Here is a 22,615-nt window from a genome sequence, read left to right on the forward strand (position 1 = left end):
TCCTTGTAGAAAGTCATTACTTTTTTTTTAAGATTTTATTTTTACATATTCTCTACACCTGACATGAGGCTCAAACTCATAACCCCAAGATCAAGAGTCGCACTCTACCGACTGAGCTAGCCAGGCACCCCATAGAAAGTCATTACTTAATGTAATAACCAATAGTACTAATAATCTACCTCGTGCTAATGGGCTTTAAAGGAAAATAGAGATCTTCCTTGAACTTTTTTCTTTCTCTTCAGCTAAAGATGCTGAGATTTTTTTAAAAAAAGAGTACAAGCTATAAAATCAGCATTGAATTGAATCTGAATTTCTATTTGAGTTTCTTTCTGAAGGTGTGACTTTTCTAAAGGCATTATTTGAGTTTAGTTCAAAAATCTATGTTAGAATTTGTTGGGAACTTGATGTGTGTGATAGAGCTAACAGATTTGCAAATTTTTATACCTGTTTAGAGTTTTGTGATGTTGCATGACCTTATTCAAGTCTTTTAAATGCTTTGAAAATAAGGGGATGGGGCAAATATTTTTTTCCAGTGCAAAGGTTTTGTGAGTCTAGAGCTTTGTTTTTGTAAAAAGATTGACTTTTATTAGGTCATCCCTTTTTAGTCCTCATCATGATGCCCCTTAGATTTAATTCTGAAGCAAGCCTACAGTTAACTAAAGTCATAGGCTTGTGCCATTCATCCTAACAGTGTTTCCATTTATACAAACATAGGCTCAGTCCTGAGGGGTTATAAGAATATTTAAGAATCCCCAAATAGTATCCAGACATATGAAAAGGGCAAATGTTTCTTCCAACTTTTGAAAGCTGTTTGATTCCGGCACTTGGAAGAATCTGACTCATTATTATAATAACTTATTTGAATCAGGACTTACACATTTCATGGATAGTCTCCACTTCTGTTTCCCCGGGGGCTGCGGTCTTGCATCCTTTTCCGCTCTCCTGTTATTGTCACCCTTTCTATCATATGAGCATGCGCAAGTCTGTCCCATTTTTTAAATAACTTCCTCTCCGTAGCTTATCTTTCCTCTGTTGCTAAAATATAAAGTTCTTGAAGCAAAAATAAAAACAAAGCATTATGCTTTCTGGTTTACTCCTCCCCTCTATATCACCCTCTCAATCCCCTGCTCTCTGCCCTCTACTCCTCTACTCTACTGATATTGACCAACAGAAGCCAACAATTAAAGCCAACTGTTTGCAAATTCCAGGAGACATTTTCCAGCCTCTTAACCTATTGGTCATCTTCACTGCCCTGAATTCGCTTAACAGTCTCTTTCTCCAAAAAACTCTGTGTGTCCTTGACTTCTACCATATCATACTCATCTGGTTCTCCTTATACGTTTCCAACTTTTTTTGTGTGTCTTTAGTGGACTCTACTCTGCCTGCCCTTTAAATGCTGAGTGACAGCAGATAAGCCACTTAATTTTTTATCCATTGAAAAGTAGAGGGGTTTGAATGGATTATCTCTAAATTTCCTTAAACTCTTATGTCCTTTTAGTCATATTATCAGGAGTCAGAATTCACTGGCTTGAGCTACAGAAAACCCTTGTGTTTCAAGTAAAAAGAAGTGTAATGAGAGATGATTAACATTTGGGCTGCAATTCTGCAAAGGCATATTGTTGGCGGCTGCTTCTTTTTCAGAGACATCATAAAAGCTGAAAACTAGTACGACGTCATTCAGCAGTTTATCATCATGTGGGAGACTGACTAATGGGAGTTGTGGTTTCAGCATAGCAGAACAACCAGCCATTCATGGAGGACTTGAGTGCTGTGACTTAGAGGAAAAGGATAGTATGAATGAGGTTCTTTGGCCACCATGGCCTCCAAACATGACCACACACCAGGCATGGTTATAATCCTAGAGAGCCAGAAAGACTAAAACCACCATATACAAATGCTCCTGCTGGGGACATCATATTTGACTAAGTATGACAACTGATGACAAAAACGTTGGCCTTTTCCAGTAATACCTAATTACGTCATATCTATGGTTTTTAATAGTAATTTAGTTATATATATATATATATATATATATATATATATATATACTGCTGTCTAAGATTTCAGATTTTTTTTTTTTTCTGAGAGTGAGATTTAATTTGATAGGTAGGGGCAGGAGCAAAAGTTTAAGGGTCTTTGAATCTCTAAAATGGGGGGGGTGGGTACAGACACTGCTGGGTGGGGGAAAGGGGATGGAAGAGAGAGTTTGATGGAGCTGTTAAGTTTGTTCCACTCTAGTGGTACTTGCAGATTCTCTTGTTTGTGAGTGTGTAGTATTCCTCCAATAAAGTTTGATTTAATCAAAACCTCTAGGCCCCGAAATACTGAAGGCTGTCGGATTTTTGTGATTTGAGGGTGTAGGGTATAATTTATTTAATATTTTTAAGGAGCTCATAACTGACAAATAAGGTCTTAAATCCCCAAAGATGTAACGTTTTAAGTGATTACGGGTTGGCAGAAGGGACCCTACACACACTGTCATAATTAAAGTTCCCAACTTAATTAAACAAAGATACAAACATAATTGGTTGGTCATCTGCTAAGTCATTCTGCACAGGTGTTGCCTTGGCTACAGCTGTAACCAAATTAAGGCCGTAGCCAACAAGATGGTGCACATGTTGGACCACTGAGACAGTAGATAGGGCCCTATACCATTTTCTTGAGCACACACGTGTTAGCCTCTGTGTTGGGCCCATCCCTCTGCTGTCTTGTGTGGGATGCACAGGGCTGCTGCCCCTTGGCCCCTCTGAATGGGAGCCTTAGAATACCAGATGGGTGCCCAATGGCAGGTCTGGGAATTACATTAGCTTTATCCATGCAGCGATGGTGCTGGCATTTTGCCTCACCTTTCAGAGCAAAGGACATCCAGGAACACTCTCCTGGGAAGCAGATTAACTTCTGTGAGTCACTGCTTTTCCATCTCATTTATGATTCATGACCTGGGCTATATTTTTAGCTTGTATTTATTTGGGTCTGAGAAGTGGGCTGGGTAGAAGTGTTGTTTGGAAACTTATGGAAGAATGAGGAGAAATTGGCATCACGCTTAAGCTTGAGTAGCCTAAAATTTGTTTATAATCATCAGACATTCTGTAAACATTTATTGAGATCCTACTATGTGCCAGGTATGGTGCCAGATTCTAAAAATGCAAGTAAATCAGACCCAGTTTCTGCCTACCAAGAGCCCACTGAATTGTGTGGGCAGACAACTAACTACGTCTCTGGATTTTAGTCATATTGAAGTCTTTGGTATTTTTGTAGCACTCCATATTCTTGCCCTTACCATGCTATGCTATGCTCATTGCCTGGAAATCTCTCCTCCAACCTCTCCTTAGTTGCCCTTCATGACTCATACCAGCATCCCTTCTTCTGAAAAATCTTCCCCAATTCCCTGAGGCTGGGTTCAGCTCCTCCTACACATTCCCATAGAACCTTGCATCGTGGTGTTTATCACACTCCTATAAAGAGTAGTCTTGATTGAGTCCCTTCACAGTAGTTGAGATTTACTCATCAGCTCCCCAAACTAGGAAGCAGGTGGAACTGAAGAGGATCAGGAAAGACAACACTGTCATTCCAGTATGGTCACTGTCATTTCCTGAGCCCTTTCCATGTGCCAGTCACTGTGCTCAGCACCACACGTGCATTACCATATTGGAAACTTGTAATAACCCTGTGGAATTGATAAGCTATTTTCCCTATTTTATAGATAAGGGTGAGATGAGATGTAAAGTGATTTGCCCCAAGCTTCACAGCTGGTACATGCAAAGCTGAGATTCAAACTCAGACCTGCTTAACTCTCAAAGCCCATGTACCTAAACTCTGGGATATTCCTTCTTCTCTTTCGTGGTTACTATCATAGTTGTGATAGACTAGCTCATTCCATTAACAAGCAATCCCAGCTTTCCAGCAGCTTTGACAAAAAAGGTTTATTTCTTGCTTATACCATGTGTCCACAGCAAATTGGCTGGGGGGCTCTACTCTGTGTTATTCTCCCTTAGGGACCCGGACTGAAGTCTCCAATGGCAGGAGAAAGGATATGTGAAAAACCGCTCTCAAAGTGTTAGTCTACTTGAATATTATTGGCCAAGTCAGGAGCTGCACCAACTTCAAAGGAGCAGGAGAAGAGTGACCCTAGTATGTACCAGGAAGGCAAAAAATTGGAAGTACTTGTACAACAGCCCTAATAACTCCCACATACACAAAGAAAGGAGTGGAGGAAGTAGCTAAATGAAGACAAAAGGGAAGGATAAAATGTCCAGAAGAATGAAGGTCTTCCAGTGATTTAGAGAAACTTGCTTTTTAAACCATAGGTCTCTAGTTAAATGGCTGTTGGGATCAATTATTCAGCTGTTCTTCCTGTAAGCAGCACTGTTAAGACTTCTCTTGTGAATGTATTAATGCTTTGACACAACCTGGGATTTCACTGGGTCCATCAGGAGAGCGTCGTCAATTAGTATTACAAAAGCATCTGATGTGAGTAGGGCCAGTATTCTAATTCTCATTTTCATTATGAGGAACCAGTCCAGCCACTTTAGAGACTTTCTCCAAGAACAATAGAAAACAGGATTCCCATCTCCTAGGATTAGGCCTACACAGTGATAAAAATCTCTTAAAAGTTTCTTAGGAGACTGGGACACAGTGCTAACACTTGGTTACTCCCCACCAGGGCCTTAGCTCAAAGCTATTGGGTGCAGCTTTTGAATCTTGATAAACATTAAAATGGAATATTAGATACCACACCCTTAGGAGGTTTCTGCAAAGAGCACATCGAGAATATTTTGCTCAAGGAGAATTCACCTTTGGACAATGCAATTCCTGTTTTCCAACAAATGCAGAGGATGATTGACATGGTGTGGAATGAAGCACAGTACTTAGTGTCTTAGGTGGTGGATACGGCAATCGCTCTTCAAGTCACTATGAGATTAAGCATCTACCACCCATGGAGGATGGTTGGCCTTACCATTCTTCTTGATGTCAAAAAAAAAAAAAAAATTGAATGAAAAAATCCAGATACTCAGGCTTTTGAACATGGAGCAGATGAGGGAACTTCCAGCAGGGTAGATGTTCGGATTTTTACAAACCTATTCAATTCAATCAACCAAAGTATATTTTGAGGGGCTGCTGTCTGCCAGGCAGTATTCTAGGTATTAGGGATAGAGTAATTTCAGCTCCTTGTTACTTAGAATGAGGGTTTGAGTGGGTGGGTGGAGGAGAGACACAGTGTAGTATCTTTAATCGAGGGGTTTTCAGTTTCCTGAATTCATCTGCATTTTAAATATCTTCCCAGACTATACCCATCACGGAGCATGGGACACTTCGGGGGTGGGGTGGAGGGGTAAGCATCACAGGAAAAACTCCTACCTGACCCAGGTACCATGGGGGAATTGCTGTCAGCAGATGCCACATCGATAGGAGGTACTGATCTCTTAAGTCAGTGTCCAACACACTAGCTACTATCTTGCAGTTTTGAAAGATGCAGGGCTTAGAGTCTTCCTGAGATAGTAAAGTTCTCCAGGTCAGGGAGATAACACAACATATCACAGCTTTAAGCATAAAGAGACCTGGTTTCTTCTCCATTAACCAGCTCTGTGGCCCTTGAACAGAACACCAAACCTCTAAGAATTAGTTTTCCCATCTGTAAAAGGAGTATCATACACTTACTCAGGGTCTGTCATAATTTTATCGCAAGGATCCAATGAGATAACACTGTGAAAACAGTGTAAATCTCTGTGTAAAAGCACGTGGTCGCATATCCGATGGTGCTTCTGGCCATGCCCAGAAGCAGAAAGAGCTGCCGGAATCTCCACCCACGTGGGTGTCAAGTTATTCCTGCGAGAGGTCCACAGGTCGTAGCCCTCCAAGAGTTCTCAGTGTGCTTTTTTTGCCAGAAGGATGACCTCCAGCTGAGTACTGTGTCTGTGCTAAAGTCTGTAGGCAGAGATGAAACCTCTCTCAGTTCAACAAAATCCCCGTGTGTGAGGGGTTCTCAATGGGAGTAGGCCTGTTGGTATGCGGCACAGCTTAGCCATCTCATGTGATGCGGATGGCTGTCATACTTTCCTCGCCCACAGACGACAGGCACTTTTTTTCAGACAAATTGGAAGCTTTCTTTGGCCAGTTGTAGATAGCTCATATCCTAGTATATTAGAGTGTCATCAAAGTACCAACCAGACTGAAATCTTTATTGCTCATCTGGGCTTCTAGAACCCAAGACCCTCTATTTGCAGGATCCCGGGTTGCCCACTGTCAAAGAGAAACTTCTGAATCAATTTAAAACTTTCCTTATTTAATTCTAAAATTTCCCCAGGAGATAATATATTTAAGACATTATCAGCTCTGCTTGCCTTGAGGGACTTTAAAACAGCAAATGTTTTCTCCATCTGCTGTGGGCCAAGGAGTCTGCTTAGTTGGGAAAGAGCATAGAGGATGAAGGGTGGCCAAGGGTGCCAAGATTTGCCCCCTTCATAGCCCAGCTTTGGTTCGGGCAGGAACCCAGCCAAGGCAGCTCTTGCTTTTGGAAGAACAAGCAGAACACACAACTTACTTTTAGAAGATTTCATCTTTGTAAACAGTGAGGTCTCGGAGGGTTGAAATCTCTTGGTTGCCAAGACCCTGACTGCAAATTAATGAACAAATCCAGATAGTCAGGCTTTTGAACCTGGAGCAGGAGAAGGCGCTTTCAGCAGGGTATGTGTTTGGATTTTTAGACATATATTCAATTCAATCAATCAAAGCGTATATGTGTGTAGTTGAAGTATAATTAACCAATTAACCAAAGTATGTTATGCATGCCAGGTGGCATTCTAGATGTTGAGAGCAGAGCAGTCTTAGCTCTTTGCTACTAACCTTCTAGTGGCAGGGGAGACAGACAGCAAACAAACTAATACATGATGTTGTTAGCAATAAGCGCTCTGAAGAAAAACAAATACAAGAGAACAGAGAATGGTAGAGAGAGGGAAGGTGTCAGCTGCTTTGCGCTATTGGATGCAAGTTTCAAAAGTGCTATAGGATCACTCTAAGAAAACTCAGTCTTTGCCAAGACCACTGGTGCCTCTTTCACTGAAGCCTGTCTTCTTGCTTGTCTCACTGAACTCCCTCTAAGCTTTCTCCCCAATATTGTTCCCTGTTCCAGAGGAGGGGCCCTGCAGCTCCATTGTCTACCTGCTCAGGTTTTCCTAAAACCCTTCCACTAAATAAGGGGAAGGACTTTCCATTCCCTTCCCAAACAACACACGTACTGACTCAAATCTGGCACAAGGAGGGCTTTGACCAGCTTAACTTCAGGATTATTTTAACTGGCAACATACCCCTTTAAGAAGGAACACATTACAGATGGTCCAGTTAGGATGCAGGTTATTTTGAGACTTCCTGAATATCATTTCTTGGCTACTTCGTTCGAATAAATCATTTATTGCACTGTAAGAGGTGCTGGGGATAATGATGACTAAGACTCACTCCCTGCCCTTGAGAAGCCCACAGTCCAGCTGTGGGTGTAGACATTTAAAAAGATAAATTGCAGCACCACTGGGTGAATGCAACCTTGGGGTGTGACCAGGATGCTTCGGGAGCCCAAGGGAAGAGCAATGAACTCTGCCTCAAGAGTGCTGGAGAAGACTTCAAACAACTTTAATGATTTCTGATGCCTCATTTATTTATTCATTATTCATCCATTCATACATATTCCCTGCACAGTTTACATCAGGGTCACACACTGTCTTGCAGATATTGTTGTTTGGCCTGTTACTGTTGCTTGGTAACAACTTTATTGAGATGTAATCCATATACCGTACAATTCACTCATTTAGAGTATACAATTGTTTTTAGTGCAAATACCACCCATTTTAAAACATCTTCATCAACCTCCAAAGAAACCTTGTACTCTTTAGCAGCCACCCTCCATTCTCCCAGATTTTCCAACCCTCTTTTCTAGCTCTATAGGTTTGTCTGCTCTGGACATTTCACATAAACGAAATCACGTGACATGTGGTCTTTTATGACTGCCTTCTTTCGCTTAGAATATTATTTTCAAGGTTCGTTTATGTTGTAGCATAAATCAGTACTTCATTCTTTTTTTATTGCCAAATGCTATTCCAATGCATGATATATTCTTTTGTTGATCCATTCATCGGTTTGATGGATACTTGGTTGTTTCTACTTTTCGGCCATTATGAATAATGCTGCTATGAACATTCATGTGCAAGATTTTTGTGTGGAGATATGATTTCAGTTTTCATCATATTTAAGTGTGGAATTGCTAGGTCATATGGTAATTCTTTTTATTTACTTATATATTTATTTAATTTTTTTAATGTTTGTTTATTTATTTATTTATTTATTTACTTACTTACTTATTTAGAAAATGAGTGGGGGAGAAGCAGAGAGAGAGGGAGAGAGAATCCCAAGCAGGCTCTGCACTGATAGTGTAGAACCTGATGCAGGGCTTGATCTCATGAACCCTGAGATCATGACCTGAGTTGAAATCAAGAGTCAGACACTTAACTGAGTCACCCACGTGCCCCTCATATGGTAATTTTAAGTTTAACTTATTCAGGAATCGCCCAGCTGTTTCTCCTAGTGACTGTACCATTTTACATTCCCAAATCAGCACTGCATGAGGGTTCCAGTTTCTCCACATCTTCACCAACACTTGCTATTTTTGGTACATTTGTTTTTTAAATGATGGCGATCTCAGAGGGCATGTAGAGATACCTCACTGTCATTTTGATTTGCATTTCCCTGTTGATGGATAATATTGAGCATCCTTTTATGTTTATTAAGATTTTTTTTTATTATTGAGTTGTAAAATTTTTTATGTATTCTAGATCCAAGTCCATTATCAGATATATCATTTGTAAATATTTTCTCCCATTTTGTGGGTGGTCTTTTCACTTTCTTCATGGTGTCCCTTGAAGCACAGAAGTATTTAAATTTTATGAACTCCAGTTTATCTATTTTCTTGTTTTCTTGTGCTTTTGCTATTATATCAAAGGGCCTGAGTTTTTCCTATTTTATTTTATCATTTTTACTCTTATACATAGGTCTTGGATCCATTTTGAGTTTATTTCTACGTATGGTATGAGGCGTGTGGTCCAATTTCATGCTTTTTTTTTTTTTTAATGTAGATATCCAGTTGTTTCAGCACCATTTGTTGAAAAGACTGTCCTTTTCCCTTTTGAATTATTTTGACACCCTTGTCAAAAATCAGTTGACAGTAAACCTGAGTATTTACTTCTGGATTTTAATTCTATTCCTTTGATCTAGGTGTCTATCTTTATGTCATACCACACCTGTCTCGATTGTGTTGCTGGGTAGTAAATTTTAAAATTGGGACATCCGGGTCCTCTTTGTTCTTTTTCAAGATTGTGCTGGCAATTCTGGGCCTCTTGAATTTCCTTCTGAATTTTAGGATCAGCTTGTCAGTTTCTGCAGAGAAGCCATCTGGGATCTTGATAGGAATTGAGTTGAATCTGTAGATTAGTTTTGAGAGTATTACTATCTTAACAACATAATCTGATCCATAAACGTGGGATATCTTTCCATTTATTATGATCTTCTTGAGTTTCTTTCAATGATATTTTATAGTTTTAAACATATGTTTTGCATTTACTTTGTTAAATTTATTCATAAATATTTTATTATTTTTGAATAAAAAGAATTCTATTACAGTGAAATTGTTTCTTAATATCATTTTTGGATTGTTCTTTGTGACCTGTTGGTTTTTGAAATTAGGAAAACTTACAGATAAAGTCTGACTCTGACTTCCTGTGAAAAATCAGATCTAGTTTCCCAAATAGCAACAAAGGACTGGAGTGCGTAGTTTGGGTTCTGTCCTACTTTTAGGCCATTTTGTTCTGAGTTTGTCCTCATCTGGCTACTTTCTTATATCTGGACTAATTCAATCATTAACATTGTAATTATTAAGCAATGAGTTTTTGACCTTTATGATTGGTCTTTTGGGAAATCTAAGTTATATAAGATTTAATTGAATAAGGGATTAATAGTATCTAAATGTTTAATATGATAATTAAAAAAAATTTTTTTAATGCTTCTTTATTTTTGAGAGAGAGACAGAGAGACAGGGTGTGAGCAGGGGAGGGGCAGAGAGAGGGAGACACAGAACTCGAAGCAGACTCCAGGCTCTGAGCTGACAACACAGAGCCTGATGCAGGGCTCAAACTCACAGACTGTGAGATCATGACCTGAGCTGAAGTCGGATGCCCAACCAACTGAGCTACCCAGGCGCCCCTAATATGATAATTTTTATATACATATCCTATCCTTTCTCAAAAGTTATTCAAGCCAGGGGTGCCTGGATGGCTCAGTCGGGTAACTGTCCGACTTCAGCTCAGGTCATGATCTCATGGTTTGTGAGTTCGAGTCCCCACATTGGACTCTGTGCTGACAGCTCAGAGCCTGGAACCTGCTTCAGATTCTGTGTCTCCCTCTCTCTCTGCCCCTCCCCTGTTCATACTCTATCTCTCTCTCTCTCTCTCAAAAGTGAGTAAACATTTTTTAAAAAGTTATTCAAGCTATATCTTACTCATTCATCTCAGGAACATTGGTGAGCTAGGCTCTCCACTGGGGATACAAAGAAGAAACAGACACCATTCTTGCTTTAAAAGAGATACACACACATTAACAAAAAGTGCCATATGGGCAACTAGAGTTTTATAAAAGGTCTGCTAGAAGTCCATAGAGTGTGCAGAGGAGGACTTAGGAAAGGGAGTGTGGTCAAGACTGTGGGTAAGGAAGGGGGAGAAGAGGAGAGGATTCATGAAAGAAGTGACCTTTGCATGATGATAGTTGGGAACTTGTCCACTATGCTAAGAAAGTTGGATCTTTTCCTGAGGACTGGTGTTTTCTCTAAAGGGTGATTCTTGGACCACCCGTAGCAGAATCACCTGAATGCTTATTAAAATGCATTTTCTCAGACCTACTGAAGCAGAATCTCTCAGAGCCCAGGAATCTTCTTTTTAAAATATGCTTTTTAAAATATGCTTTTTAAATTTCTCTGGTGATTTTGAAGTTCTATAAAGTTTGAGAAGCTCTGTTTGAGGATGGAGGCCCTGTAAAGTTTTTAAGTGGAAGTGGAGTAGGATAAGATGGAGTGATATCATGCCAGACATGAGTTTCAGTAAGGTGTTAGCTGCATTGCAAAAAGCATATTTAGAGGGTGGGGCACCAGAGACTGTCGTCCTGGGGTGATGTTCAAAATTCAGTACTAGGGTGAAACTCAGGTAAAGAATACATTGGACAGTCCCTAAGATCTCCCACATCTGTACTCCTGGACTGTCAAAGGTCAGAGTCAGTGTCTTATGTTTTTGTTTGTATTTACAGGGAGGTCCCCTTTCCCTGGGGCAATTGAGGTCAAAGTCTAGGTTGGGACTACAGGGTTGAACAAAGAGATTGTTCTCTTGCTTACTGCCAGCCAAATGGATATAGTTTATTTCAAGTGCATTGAACATGGTGTGATGTAACTGACAGGCAGAGTGTGCCTAAATGAGGATGGTAAAAGTTGGGGCAGGAGGTGGTGTTGAGGGAAGAAGAAAGTTGATATGGAGCTTGAACTGCTCAGCCCCTGACTGGGTGACAGGTTTAAAAGCAGGGGAAGAGTTGAGTTGTCTGGCTCACGTAAGTAGGTAGATGGTGACACTGCTTGAGATCAGAACTGTAAGTGGAAGTATAATGTGGATATATTTAATTTGAGATGAAATTGGAATATTCCTGTAATTATACTAGTCAGAAGGATGCAAAAGAACTTGTGTTGGAAATCTCTGTGCCATCAGTGCCCAGGTAATAATTGAAGGCATACACCGTAGAGACTGACTTTATTGGACTGGAGTAGAACTTGGAAATCAGAATTTCCTAAGCTTCACTTGTGTTCTAATGTTCAGTCAGGGTTGAGAACCAATGGTATAGCATGAGAAGAGAAGGGACAATTGTTTAAAGAAAAGACAGGGGTGAAAATAAGGAACTAGCAAAGGAGACTAAGAAGGAACAGTCAGACGATAAAGATGAGGAATCAGAGAAAATGCTCTCATGAAAGCCAAGCAGGGAGAGAAGGTCAGAGGAAAGAGAAGGAGGTAGGTAGAGGTCAGCAATGGCAGTGCCCTAGGCAGATGAACCGGAGAACAGAAACGGTTCTCTAGAGTGGATCATGAGAAGGTAGTCGGTTTGCTCAGGCAGTTTCAGTAGAGTCTTGAGGCCAGGAACTACTATAGTGAGTTGAGACATGCGTAGAAAGAAAGGAAGTGGAGACAATGTCTCAAGATTATGAAGAGAATGTCCTCCCTCTAATCCCCCCTTTTTTAGTGGGAAAAACTGGAAGTTATTTAAAGGTGGCAGAAAAATCCTGCAGTGTTTTTGGGGAGCATTGGTGGCCTCTACTATTGTCAGGCATTTATTGCATGAAGGTCAAAGTTCTGATGGTTTCAGAGTGTCATTCTTCCCTGTCTTATGAAATGGAGGGCCTACGCCTAAAGCCTTCTCTTCAACAGTATTTTCCTGTACTCCTAGCACAGAGGCAGGCACATTCTAAGGAAGGAATACTGTATGCTATTGAAAAAAAAATGGATTTAACCCTACTTAATAATTAATAAGCTGTGGTTCCTAGAGGTTAAGGTAGGCTTATATTATTTTTATTAATATATTAATTTTTATAATTATATAATTTTTATGATCATATAATTAATTTTTATAATAATATAATTATTATATTAATTTTTTAATTTTTAAAATATTTATTTATTTTGGAGAGACAGAGACAGAGCACGAGCAGGGGAGGAGCAGAGAGAGAGGGAGACACAGAGTCCGAAGCAGGCTCCAGGCTTTGAGCTGTCAGAACAGAGCCTGACGCAGGGCTCAAACTCATGATGAGATTATGACCTGAGCTGAAGTTGGGTGTTTAACCGACTAAGCCACCCAGATGCCTCGGCTTTATTAATTTTTAAACCCAATAATAATACTACCTACTTACTAAGAAAACAAACACTATAACTGCAAAGTGAAAAGTAAAAACCTGCCTCTCTCCCATTCCCAGAGGTAATCACTGTTAATGGTTTCTCATGTGTCCTTCAGACATTCTTTCTGAGGATATAAGAATATATATCTGTTATCTTGGGTAATAGAGTCAAAGTCCTCATTCTGTAAAAGAGTCAGTATGAGAAATTCTCATAAGCTAGTTATCATGCCTTCTCTCTGAAAACCCCAGTAATGTCTTCAAAGCCCAGGATACACACAGCTATGAATAGGCTGTTCACCTCTCCCTGGGAGCAAGTGGTTGAAGCTCAGACAGTACAAAAATATTATTGTTGCCTTGGGGCATGAAGAGAGAGCATGGGCTGGGAGTTAGGTAAGCTGTCTGTCAGGTGCTGAATGGGAAGGTTGTCTGAGCACTGCTGAGCTATGCTACTTTCTCACCAAGCTTGTATGCCTCTAATAAAGGTCTTCGGTGTCCTCTCGGGGTCATGAATTAGGGAGTGTCTTCTGTCTCATGTGCCACCTCCTGTGGTCCCCAGAAGAAGCTGGTTTCATTCTGTTCTCACTACCATGGCCCCCAGGCTCATCTCATTGTTACCTACCTGAGTAGACCAAAGGAAGAGTCAGTGGGAGCCAGCTCAATGACCCTCTCTGTTTTTTCTTTTCCTGTTATACAAGGCTTACACACAGAGTCCCAGGAATGGGCTACAGACTCTGGAATAAACCCCGATTCAGTCTCACTGAATAAATGAAACTGAGCCAGGCACTTCCCTTTAATAGACCTTAATGTCCTCTTCTATTAAATGGAATTAACAATAATGACTCAACTCATAGAAAGAGAAGATAAATCATCTCTTTCATGATTCTCCTATCCTTATGAGGCTGGGTTTCTTAAATACAGAGACCATATCTTATTCAGATCCACATTTAATAAATGAGTGAGAGGTATCGTCATTCCCAGTTTATACCTAAACCAACAGACCAAATTTCTCCTTCCTCAGGCCTTGACACTCAACCACTGTCTGCGTATGTAGTCATCAGGTACCTAAACAAAGAAAGCGGATGGATTCTTTTTATGTACTGCCCTTTCCCTGCTTCCTCATAGTAATGGTTTCTGAGTAGAATGAACTATGTGAGTTCATGGGAAGACCAAGTCCATTCTGGGCTCCAGGTTAATTGTGAAAAATCAGGCATCGATTCCCTCCCTTCTATTTTGCTTAGAGTGGCTTTCTCCACACACACTCATGGTGGAAGAGGAATTGTAGTTGTTGTCCTATCTCCTCAGGCATGACTCCTGTGTCTTCAGAAACTTCAGTTTATCACAGTGAGGCTGGCAGAAAGTGTCACCTGTGCCACTGCTGACAGTCAAGTGTATGGAACAAAACCGAGGTTTCAGTGAAGGAAAGGGGATTGGAAGCAATGCCTGGGTCTGTCTCAGAAGGAAGCAACGAGGTGGTTATTGCCACGAAGTGTGATTAAGAACAAAGCCTTAGAAGATTCTCTCTCTCCCTGTTTCTCTCTCTCTCTCTCTCTCCAGTAAAAACCCCTTTCCTCATTGATAACCCAAATCCCACCATTGGTGATTCATTTCACTGGACTGAGAATTGCCCCTACTACGACACTGTCCCTCACATGAGTGTTAAGCCTCACTGGCATTGGAGCATCCATATTCCACCTGACTCTCTTTGCTTCTTTTCCCATTCCTGTCTGATATACAGTCTGCTCTCCCTTCCTGTTAAAGTCCCCACCATCCACTTTATCACCCAGGGCTCTCCCCTCCCACTGCCGCTAAACTGCCTGAGAAGGGTGCGTGTTCCCCCCAGCCTCCCACTTCACTACAAACCCTCTTCTATTAAGGCTGTTTGTTGTCAGTCTCTAAGATGGGGACTAACAAAATTAATAAACAGAGGAAATGACAAAGAAATCCAGAAGTCTTCCAAAGGTATCATCCTGGTTTATAACTCCTGAGTCTCCTTCTGAGTCTTCATTTCTTCTGGACTCATTTATCCCCTAGGATGACAGACCAGTCAAACCTTCACCTTCCTCCGTCTCTTCTCTCCCTGTGCTCATTTTAAAGATACTGTTGGAGTTGAGCAATAGAAGCTTTACTCATTCTTTCAGCTAGTATTTATTGAGTACCAACATATCCCAGGCACTATCCCAGGTGCTGGGAATACAGTGCTGACCATGGTGTTTACAGTCAAAGGAATCAAGACAAGCAATAAACAAACAAGCTAACAAGTAAACCTGAAAAACAGTGGCATGAAGGTGATGAGTGAAGGCTGTGATGAAGGGTGATAGGAAGGGGCTTCTGGGGCAGTGACATTTGAGTTAAAACCTAAAGGATAAGAAGGAGTCGGTCTTAGAGAATGAAGAAGAACTAGGCAGAGATAGCAATGAGGGGAGAGGAAACAGCAAGTGCAAAGTCCCTGTGTTTGGAAAGAGTTGGGTGTATTTGAGGAATAGAAAGAAGGCCAATGTGGCGACGAAGTATATAGGAGGAGAATGACACAGATGACATTGAGGAGGTGGTAAGCAGGGGCCAGAAAATGCAGGGTCTGGGGGTTTATAGTAACAAGTTTGTTTTGATAATAAATGTCAGAAGTTTTAAGCAATGGAGGGACATGGTCTGATGTGTATTTTTTAATGTTTTATTTATTTTTGAGAGAGAGAGAGCAAGCAGGGGAGGGACGGGGAGGGGGGGACAGAGAATCTGAAGAAGGCATCTGCATTGACAGCAGATAGAGAGAAAGAGAGAGAGAAAGAGAGAGAGAGAGAGAGAGAGAGAGAGAGAGAGAGAGAGAGAATCCCAAGCAGGCTCCATGCTGTCAGTACAGAGCCCAATATGGGCCTCGAACTCACAAACCTTGGAATCATGACCTGAGCCGAAGTCAGATGCTCAACTGACTGAGCCACCCAGGTGCCCCTAAGGTGTATTTTTGAAAAAATTACTCTGGCTGAAAATTTAAGTGGAAAAATTTGGTGTTTGTTTACATTTCCCAAAAGTGTGCTGGTTATTATCACCTCATCTTAAATTGATGATTTACAGCTGAAGATGCCCTGCACATCTGTACTGACGCAGCCTCCTGGGGGAGTTGGAGATCAGCCCAGACCCATATCCCACCTGTGTGGGGAGCTCATTCTTTCTAGGGTGAGGGGTACAGAAAACATAGGAGCAGGAGCTACGTTTTGAAATGGAAGAAGACACTGAGAGGCATGAAAAGCTGGAGCAGCCAGGGAGGATATGGAAACAATCTTTTTAATGCACCTTGACATGGAGCTCAGACTCTTAAATCTCCTTTCCTGATAGTTCTGAGATGGGCTTTCTACCACATCCCCTAAATCTAGCTTTCCTCCCTAATAAGTCTTATGGGTTATTGAACAGAACTCTCCAGACATCACTTACTTCCCCGGTGTTCAAGCCTTGGGAAGTTAGGTGTGATTGGTATGAAGTGTTCAAAAATGTTTTTGTGTGTCAATACTGGAGACCCAAGAAGAATGTGACAAACAGGAATCTGACTGAGAATGGCCAGGTGATTGTTCTGGCCAGGGTCCTCTCCCCCGCACCAGGCTATGCAACATTTGGTAGACTGACCTGCTGTTAGGATGCTAAATCTGCAGAATTTGCTCAGAAATACTACAAGAAGTGTCTGGGAAGGCCCCCACCCTCCCAGATCCTGCCATCTTTCCACAGTGCTCTTGCCATTTCCAAGCAGAGGGAGCCTGGAAGACTTCCAAAGGAAAGCTAAACAGGAAGCATGTAATTTCCAAGGAGCTGACAGATCACTTTCAATCAGACCGCTTGGCTCTCATAACATTTCCAAGCTCATTCTCAGAGAAACACTCTCCCTCGTCAGCTAAGGCTCTGCTAAGAGGATTTACTCCCACAGCCTCACTTGGCAAAGCTACACAGAAGACTACGAAGTCTGCATCCCTAGGCTTAATTTTTCTCTACCATTCCAGAATCCAATTTTCAACTGCAGGCTTGTCATTTCCTGGATACCCCATTGATGTCTTTCAGTCAACGGGTCCCAAACCAACTCATCATCTTCCCCTCTCCTGGTTTTCCTGTTTCTGTTAATGGAATCACTGTTCCCTCTGCTACCCTGGCTGGAAACGTCTGAGTCATCCTTGACTCATCCTTCTCTCTTATTCTCTAGATCAAATCAACTGCCGAATCATGTAGTATCTATTTCCGTGATGTCACTTGAATTCATCCCCTCCTTCCTATTGCCACCATCTCTCCTCGGTGTGGGCTCTCATTACTTCCCCCTTGACAGGCACATCCTCACTAATAACCCACCTCCATACTGCTGCTGACATGAGGCTTCTCTCACATACACACTGACCAACACCTCCCTCTCCTACCATAGCCTATCATGGTTCTCACTGCTGCCACAGGACATATAAGCTATGTTTTAGCTTATAAGGCACAATTCCTTTTCTAATACTCCATGTTCAAGGTAAATTTACTAATTCCTAGTGTGGGAAATGACTTTTTTTTTTCCTTTCTTGAACCCTTTTAGTAAATGATCTTGTGAAAAAGGAAGATCTTCTATTACTGAATTCTGTATTTATGCATTTATATGCTTGTTTTATCTCCTCAGAAGATTCTCCATTGCTGTAGTGTTTGCCTCACATAACAATTGAGCACATGTAGGTACCCAGTGCTGTCCTAAGACCTTCACCCATGTGGAAAAAAATTAACTCATAGCAATTCTAATAGTATCTCCCATTTTATCAGTGACAAACTGAAATGCAGAGAAGTCGAGTAACTTCCTGAGGTTCCATAACTAATAAGTGGCAGAGCTAGGATTCAGATTCACACAGTCTGGCCCCAGAGCCCATGCTCTTCACCAATGAACTCACATTGTCTTTGTTAGCTGCATTCCTGGTATCATAGCTTGGATTTAGCTGATGTTTTATAACTGAACTGAAACTTAAGGCATGTGCCCATTAATGGTCAGAAATATCAATGGTAGACTGAGTGTGAGAATGTAACTTGATATCAGAAGCTGACTTAAGGTGTTTCCCAGGAAGTCACTAGAAGATGAGAAATGTCATCGTGCTAGCTTTTTTCCTACTTACCCTTTTGTTTTGTTTTGTTTTTGTTATTCCAGTACATGGGCTGTATCGAAGTGCTACAGTCAATGAGGTCACTGGATTTTGGAATGAGAACGCAAGTTACAAGGTAAGAGAAAAAAGTAAGGCAGACTTTTGAGTGCTGTGGTTTGAAGTCATAATAGGTTTTCCCTGCAGGTATTTCATGCAAGCCTCCAAAGTCACCATGGGCTTTTATTTGAATGGCTGGAAGGTAGGAAATAGCCCAGTGACCTTGGATGAGTGGGTTTGTCTCATCATGTGAAAGATTTCCCAGTTGTGTCATGGAGCATCTGCATTCCTTATAATAACTGATAAGATGATGCAGTCATAGAAATAGCTGGTTTCCCAGGTACCAAAAGTACTTAAGATTATGTCTGGAAATTGAACATTATAGAATCTCAGACATGTTGAAGAAGTAGCTGGAAAGAAGACCGGGGAAGAATTTTCTGTGTCAGAAATCCCAAGTTCTCCCCATTTGTGAGACATGAGAACCCACTTACTCCTTGTCTGACTCTTCCTCCTCTGTATACAGTGAGCTGCATGGAAGGGTTGAACCAGAGGAGCCTTACCCAGGGCGGCCCTAGACAGTGTAGGGGAAGAACCGAGTCATTACACAGAGCACAAGTCAGAAGCAGAAATACAAAGCATGGTTCATTAAGGTCAAGTTCAAGGCAAGACTGGAAAGAGGAACAAGTGAATGCTCTCACTGGTAAGTGAGGTAATTGTGAGGTGAGGGGAAGAGGTGAGAGCACTGGGTTGATGTGAGTGATTTAGGATGAAGCCTTGGGCGTCTGTTCTGTGTGGTGCTACCGTGTGCATCTGTGGTTGTGGGCCATGTTTTCCAAAGGTGAATGTTCTCATTATGAAGAGAGGGTAACTCTTCCTAATACTCATCCCATGAAACTGTAGGCCTGGAAAAGGTGTCCTGTGATTCAAAGTTTTGGGAAAAGGAATCCTATTGCTCTTTAGGAGAGTGGCAGTATCCACCAAAATATTAAAAACCCCAAGAAGCCCTGTGCAGTAGTTTAAAAAGTCTATCTTAAGATTGTCTAAACTCACATGGTTCCAGAGTCCTTTTTTCACGTAACATAAAGGAACATCCCACGGAACCCTAGCATTCCATGAAATGCTCTTTAGGAAATGCTATTTTGGACTCACTGTGATGCATTCAAATCTGTCTTCCCAAGTTCCCCAACAACCTTCAGTATTTCCTTTGGAGTCTCACAGATGAAATCTAATTCTACTTTTGTTTTGTACTCTTGGTGGCCACCTCAGTCCCTGGCACTTGGAGGAGGCTCACTGGAGGTTTATTGAATAAATGCATGGTTCCACCTGACTACCTCCTGGGATTTGGAGATAGCTGCATTTCTTCTTGTTGGAGTTTTCTCTTTCTCAGTCCCTTCAACTGTCCTGCAAGTGACCTGGTGTCTATATGACTTTCTCCTCTATTAGCCCTACTTTGGATGTGTCCAGGCTTTATTTTCATCCTCACAATCCTTAACCTGGAGAAAGCCCTTCCTCTGATGCCGAGCAGATTACAGATGGGAGGAAGAGAGTGGCCACCCCGGGTACCTGGAATGGGGGCACAGGACTAAGGAATGCCCACTGTCTTTACCTGAGGATGACCGATTTTCTGTTCATTCATCTACTCATTTTCTTTCACTCAAATATTTATGGAGTTCCCATTAAATGCCTGAAACTGCTCAAGAATTAAGGATACAGAAGTGTCGGGCCTCAGGGAGTTTATGTTCTAGCTGGGGGAACAAGACTATAGCAAGGAAACAGATAAATATACAATATAGTTTCATGTAGTAATAAGTGCCATTACTGTACTAATAAAGCAGGGTAAGGGGATAGAGATGTAGGGGGTGGGATTTTATTTTTTAATTTTTATATTTATAAAAAATTTGCGGATAACTGACATACAATGTTACAGTAGTTTCAGGTGTACAACATAGTGATTCAACTTCTCTACACTTTATGCTGTGCTCACCAAAGTGTAGTTACCATCTGCCCCGGGGCTGGGCTTTAAAATTTTATTTTCTGGGTATAACAATACCCTATGGTTACTTAGAACTATTTGGAAAATACAGAAACATATGAAAGAAGAAAATCACTCAGAATCTTACCTAAGATAATGTCTACCCACATTTTGTGTTTTGGATAACTTTCTGGTCTTTTTCTCATACATGAACTTACAGCGATTTTTATAGAAAATCTGGAAAATAGTTGATACTATTTCTACCATCTTGAGCATTTCTCTGTTGCTAAATATGCAGAACTATTATTTATTGTAATAAGATACGTGTCACATAAAATTTACCATCTTAACTAGTTTTAAGTGCACTCTTCAGTAGCATTAAGTACATTCATGTTGCTGTGCAACCATTGCTGCCATCCATCCCCAGAACTTTTTCATCTTCCCAGATGGTAACTCCTCGTTCCCTCCTCCCCTAGCCCATGGCAACCACCATTCTACTTTCTGTGTCTATGGATATGACTACTCTGGGTACCTCATGTGACTGGAATCATGTAGTATTTGTCCCTTTGTGACTGATTTGTTTCATTTAGCACAATGTCCTCAAGGTTTACCACTAGACCAAACAATATAACTGCTTTGGAAGCATTTGGTGTGTATTGCTAGATTGCTATGCAGAACTGACTGCTTGATATTCCTTTCTCTCAGTCATGTAGTATCTTTTTTTTTTTTTTTTAGTATCTATTTTTTGCATCTTTGTGAGCTTGTAAGTCTATATTTTCCTATTGTTTAGTAAATGGTAACAGGTTATTTTGTTCTATTCCGTGAAGATTCAGTTTATAACTAATGTACACACCCCGGGGAAGGTGCCTTGTATGGTATCTGGGTATTATTCTTTGTGGATGTGTCCATGTGTGGCTCAGGCATGGTAGATTGTGCTCTGGGCAGGTTTGTGCAAGCTTAAGGGTCGTTTATTTTCTTGAAAACCTCGAATTCCTATCCCACTTCCCAAATATTTACTTTTCTTCTCTCTCTCTCTCTCTCTCTCTCTCTCTCTCTTTTAGCTCATTCTCCTTTCTTCTCTCCACTTATATGTATTTTGACATTTGGTCAATTTTCAAGTTGCTTTATTACCAATGGTCTTAGATGTTATCATTAAAACATTAAGTTTAATCAGGTTTCAAGCTACTTTTAAAAATTTTTTAATGTTTATTTATTTTTGAGAGAGAACGAGACAGAGTGTGAATAGGTCAGGGGGCAGAGAGAGAGGGAGACACAGAATCTGAAATAGGCACCAGGCTCTGAGCTGTCAGCACAGAGCCCGACACAGGGCTTGAACTCAGGAACTGCGAGATCATGACCTGAGCCGAAGTTGGACGCTCAACCAACTGAACCACCCACATGCCCCTAGGTTTCAAGCTATTTTAAATTTAAATGTCACATATTCACACAGTTTCATTTAACTCATAATCCTACTTAATCAAAGAAAAAAGATTTCACTGGACCAGTTAGAATTCCAAAAGAAAGAAGTCATTTTGTAGGACCACAGCTATCTCCCTATATTTACTGTCAAACGTAAACATAAAATCAATCAGGTGTGAATGCTAATAAACTAGTGTATCTAACTGCCACTACAGATTCAAATGATGATATTTCAGGCTGATGTCCCACCCATGATAAATGGTCTCACCATCTCTAAATTAGTTAATACATTATTCCAGAAAATCGGGAGACAGTAACAGGAAATTCCTGAAAATAAAGGAGGAGACATGATTTCAGATATAACACGTGGGTCAGCATTTGAACACAGAAGAAAGGTGGAGTGGAATTCTTGTCTTCGTGACGGACTTTTCTGCCAATTGTTTGAGGCCTCAATGCACAGGGTTTCTAGAACACAGAGAATACTCAAATAGAGCAGAGAAAAGAAGAAAAGGACAAGAGGCCATTCACTTTCTCAGCAGTTCCCTGGATCATACCCCTTTCAAAGCTTCCATCATGCCCCTCCACTTTGACTCCAGATTTAGTCCCCCAAAAAAGTCCCGTGGGTGGCTTTTACTGTTGTTCCTGCACTAGTTCTTACCCAGGCATTTATTCTCTTGACTGATTTAGGATGGGATCTTAGTTTTTAGTAATCAGGTATTCAGGCAAAAGGGCAAAGGAGGAGGTTTTCCTGAGAGAAAAGAGAAACGAGATCATTAGGACGACAAAGACTCACAGCCACAGTTGTCTTCAACTTGTTCTGAAAACAATAGCAATAGGAAATAAGAGAAAGGGAAAGTGAAAATCATGACAAGGATGATATAGTCATTTGCTCTCTTGTAAAAGGGTTTCTATCATGGTTTTTAAAACAAAGCTAAAGAAAACAAAAACCCTCATTCAATCTAAATCAGGGCACACACACATGCATACACACTCACACAAAATAAATCAGGTCATTAAAACCTAACTCCTGGTTTCCCTCCTTTGAGTAAGCATCCACATCTTGCAACGGAGAAAAAAATCTTCCCTCTCTCCCTAGAGGTGCCTCCTTCTTTGTGTCTAGCTAGGAACCTGCCTCAG

The 22,615-nt window shown here is 41.0% G+C and overlaps 1 protein-coding gene across 1 annotated transcript in view; it reads left to right on the forward strand.

The window, feature by feature from the left end:
- The window catches only part of SHC4 (SHC adaptor protein 4), a 130,802-nt gene that overhangs the window by 21,727 nt on the left and 86,460 nt on the right, over positions 1 to 22,615 (forward strand). Inside the window, exon 2 of the mRNA XM_019442170.2 lies at positions 18,096 to 18,166. Within this exon, the coding sequence (XP_019297715.2) occupies positions 18,096 to 18,166 (71 nt within the window). The remainder of the gene's footprint in view (positions 1 to 18,095; positions 18,167 to 22,615) is intronic.

The sequence above is a fragment of the Panthera pardus genome, unplaced genomic scaffold, assembly GCF_024362965.1.
Source record: "Panthera pardus isolate Hobbes unplaced genomic scaffold, ASM2436296v1 HiC_scaffold_24, whole genome shotgun sequence".
Lineage (NCBI taxonomy): Eukaryota > Metazoa > Chordata > Mammalia > Carnivora > Felidae > Panthera > Panthera pardus.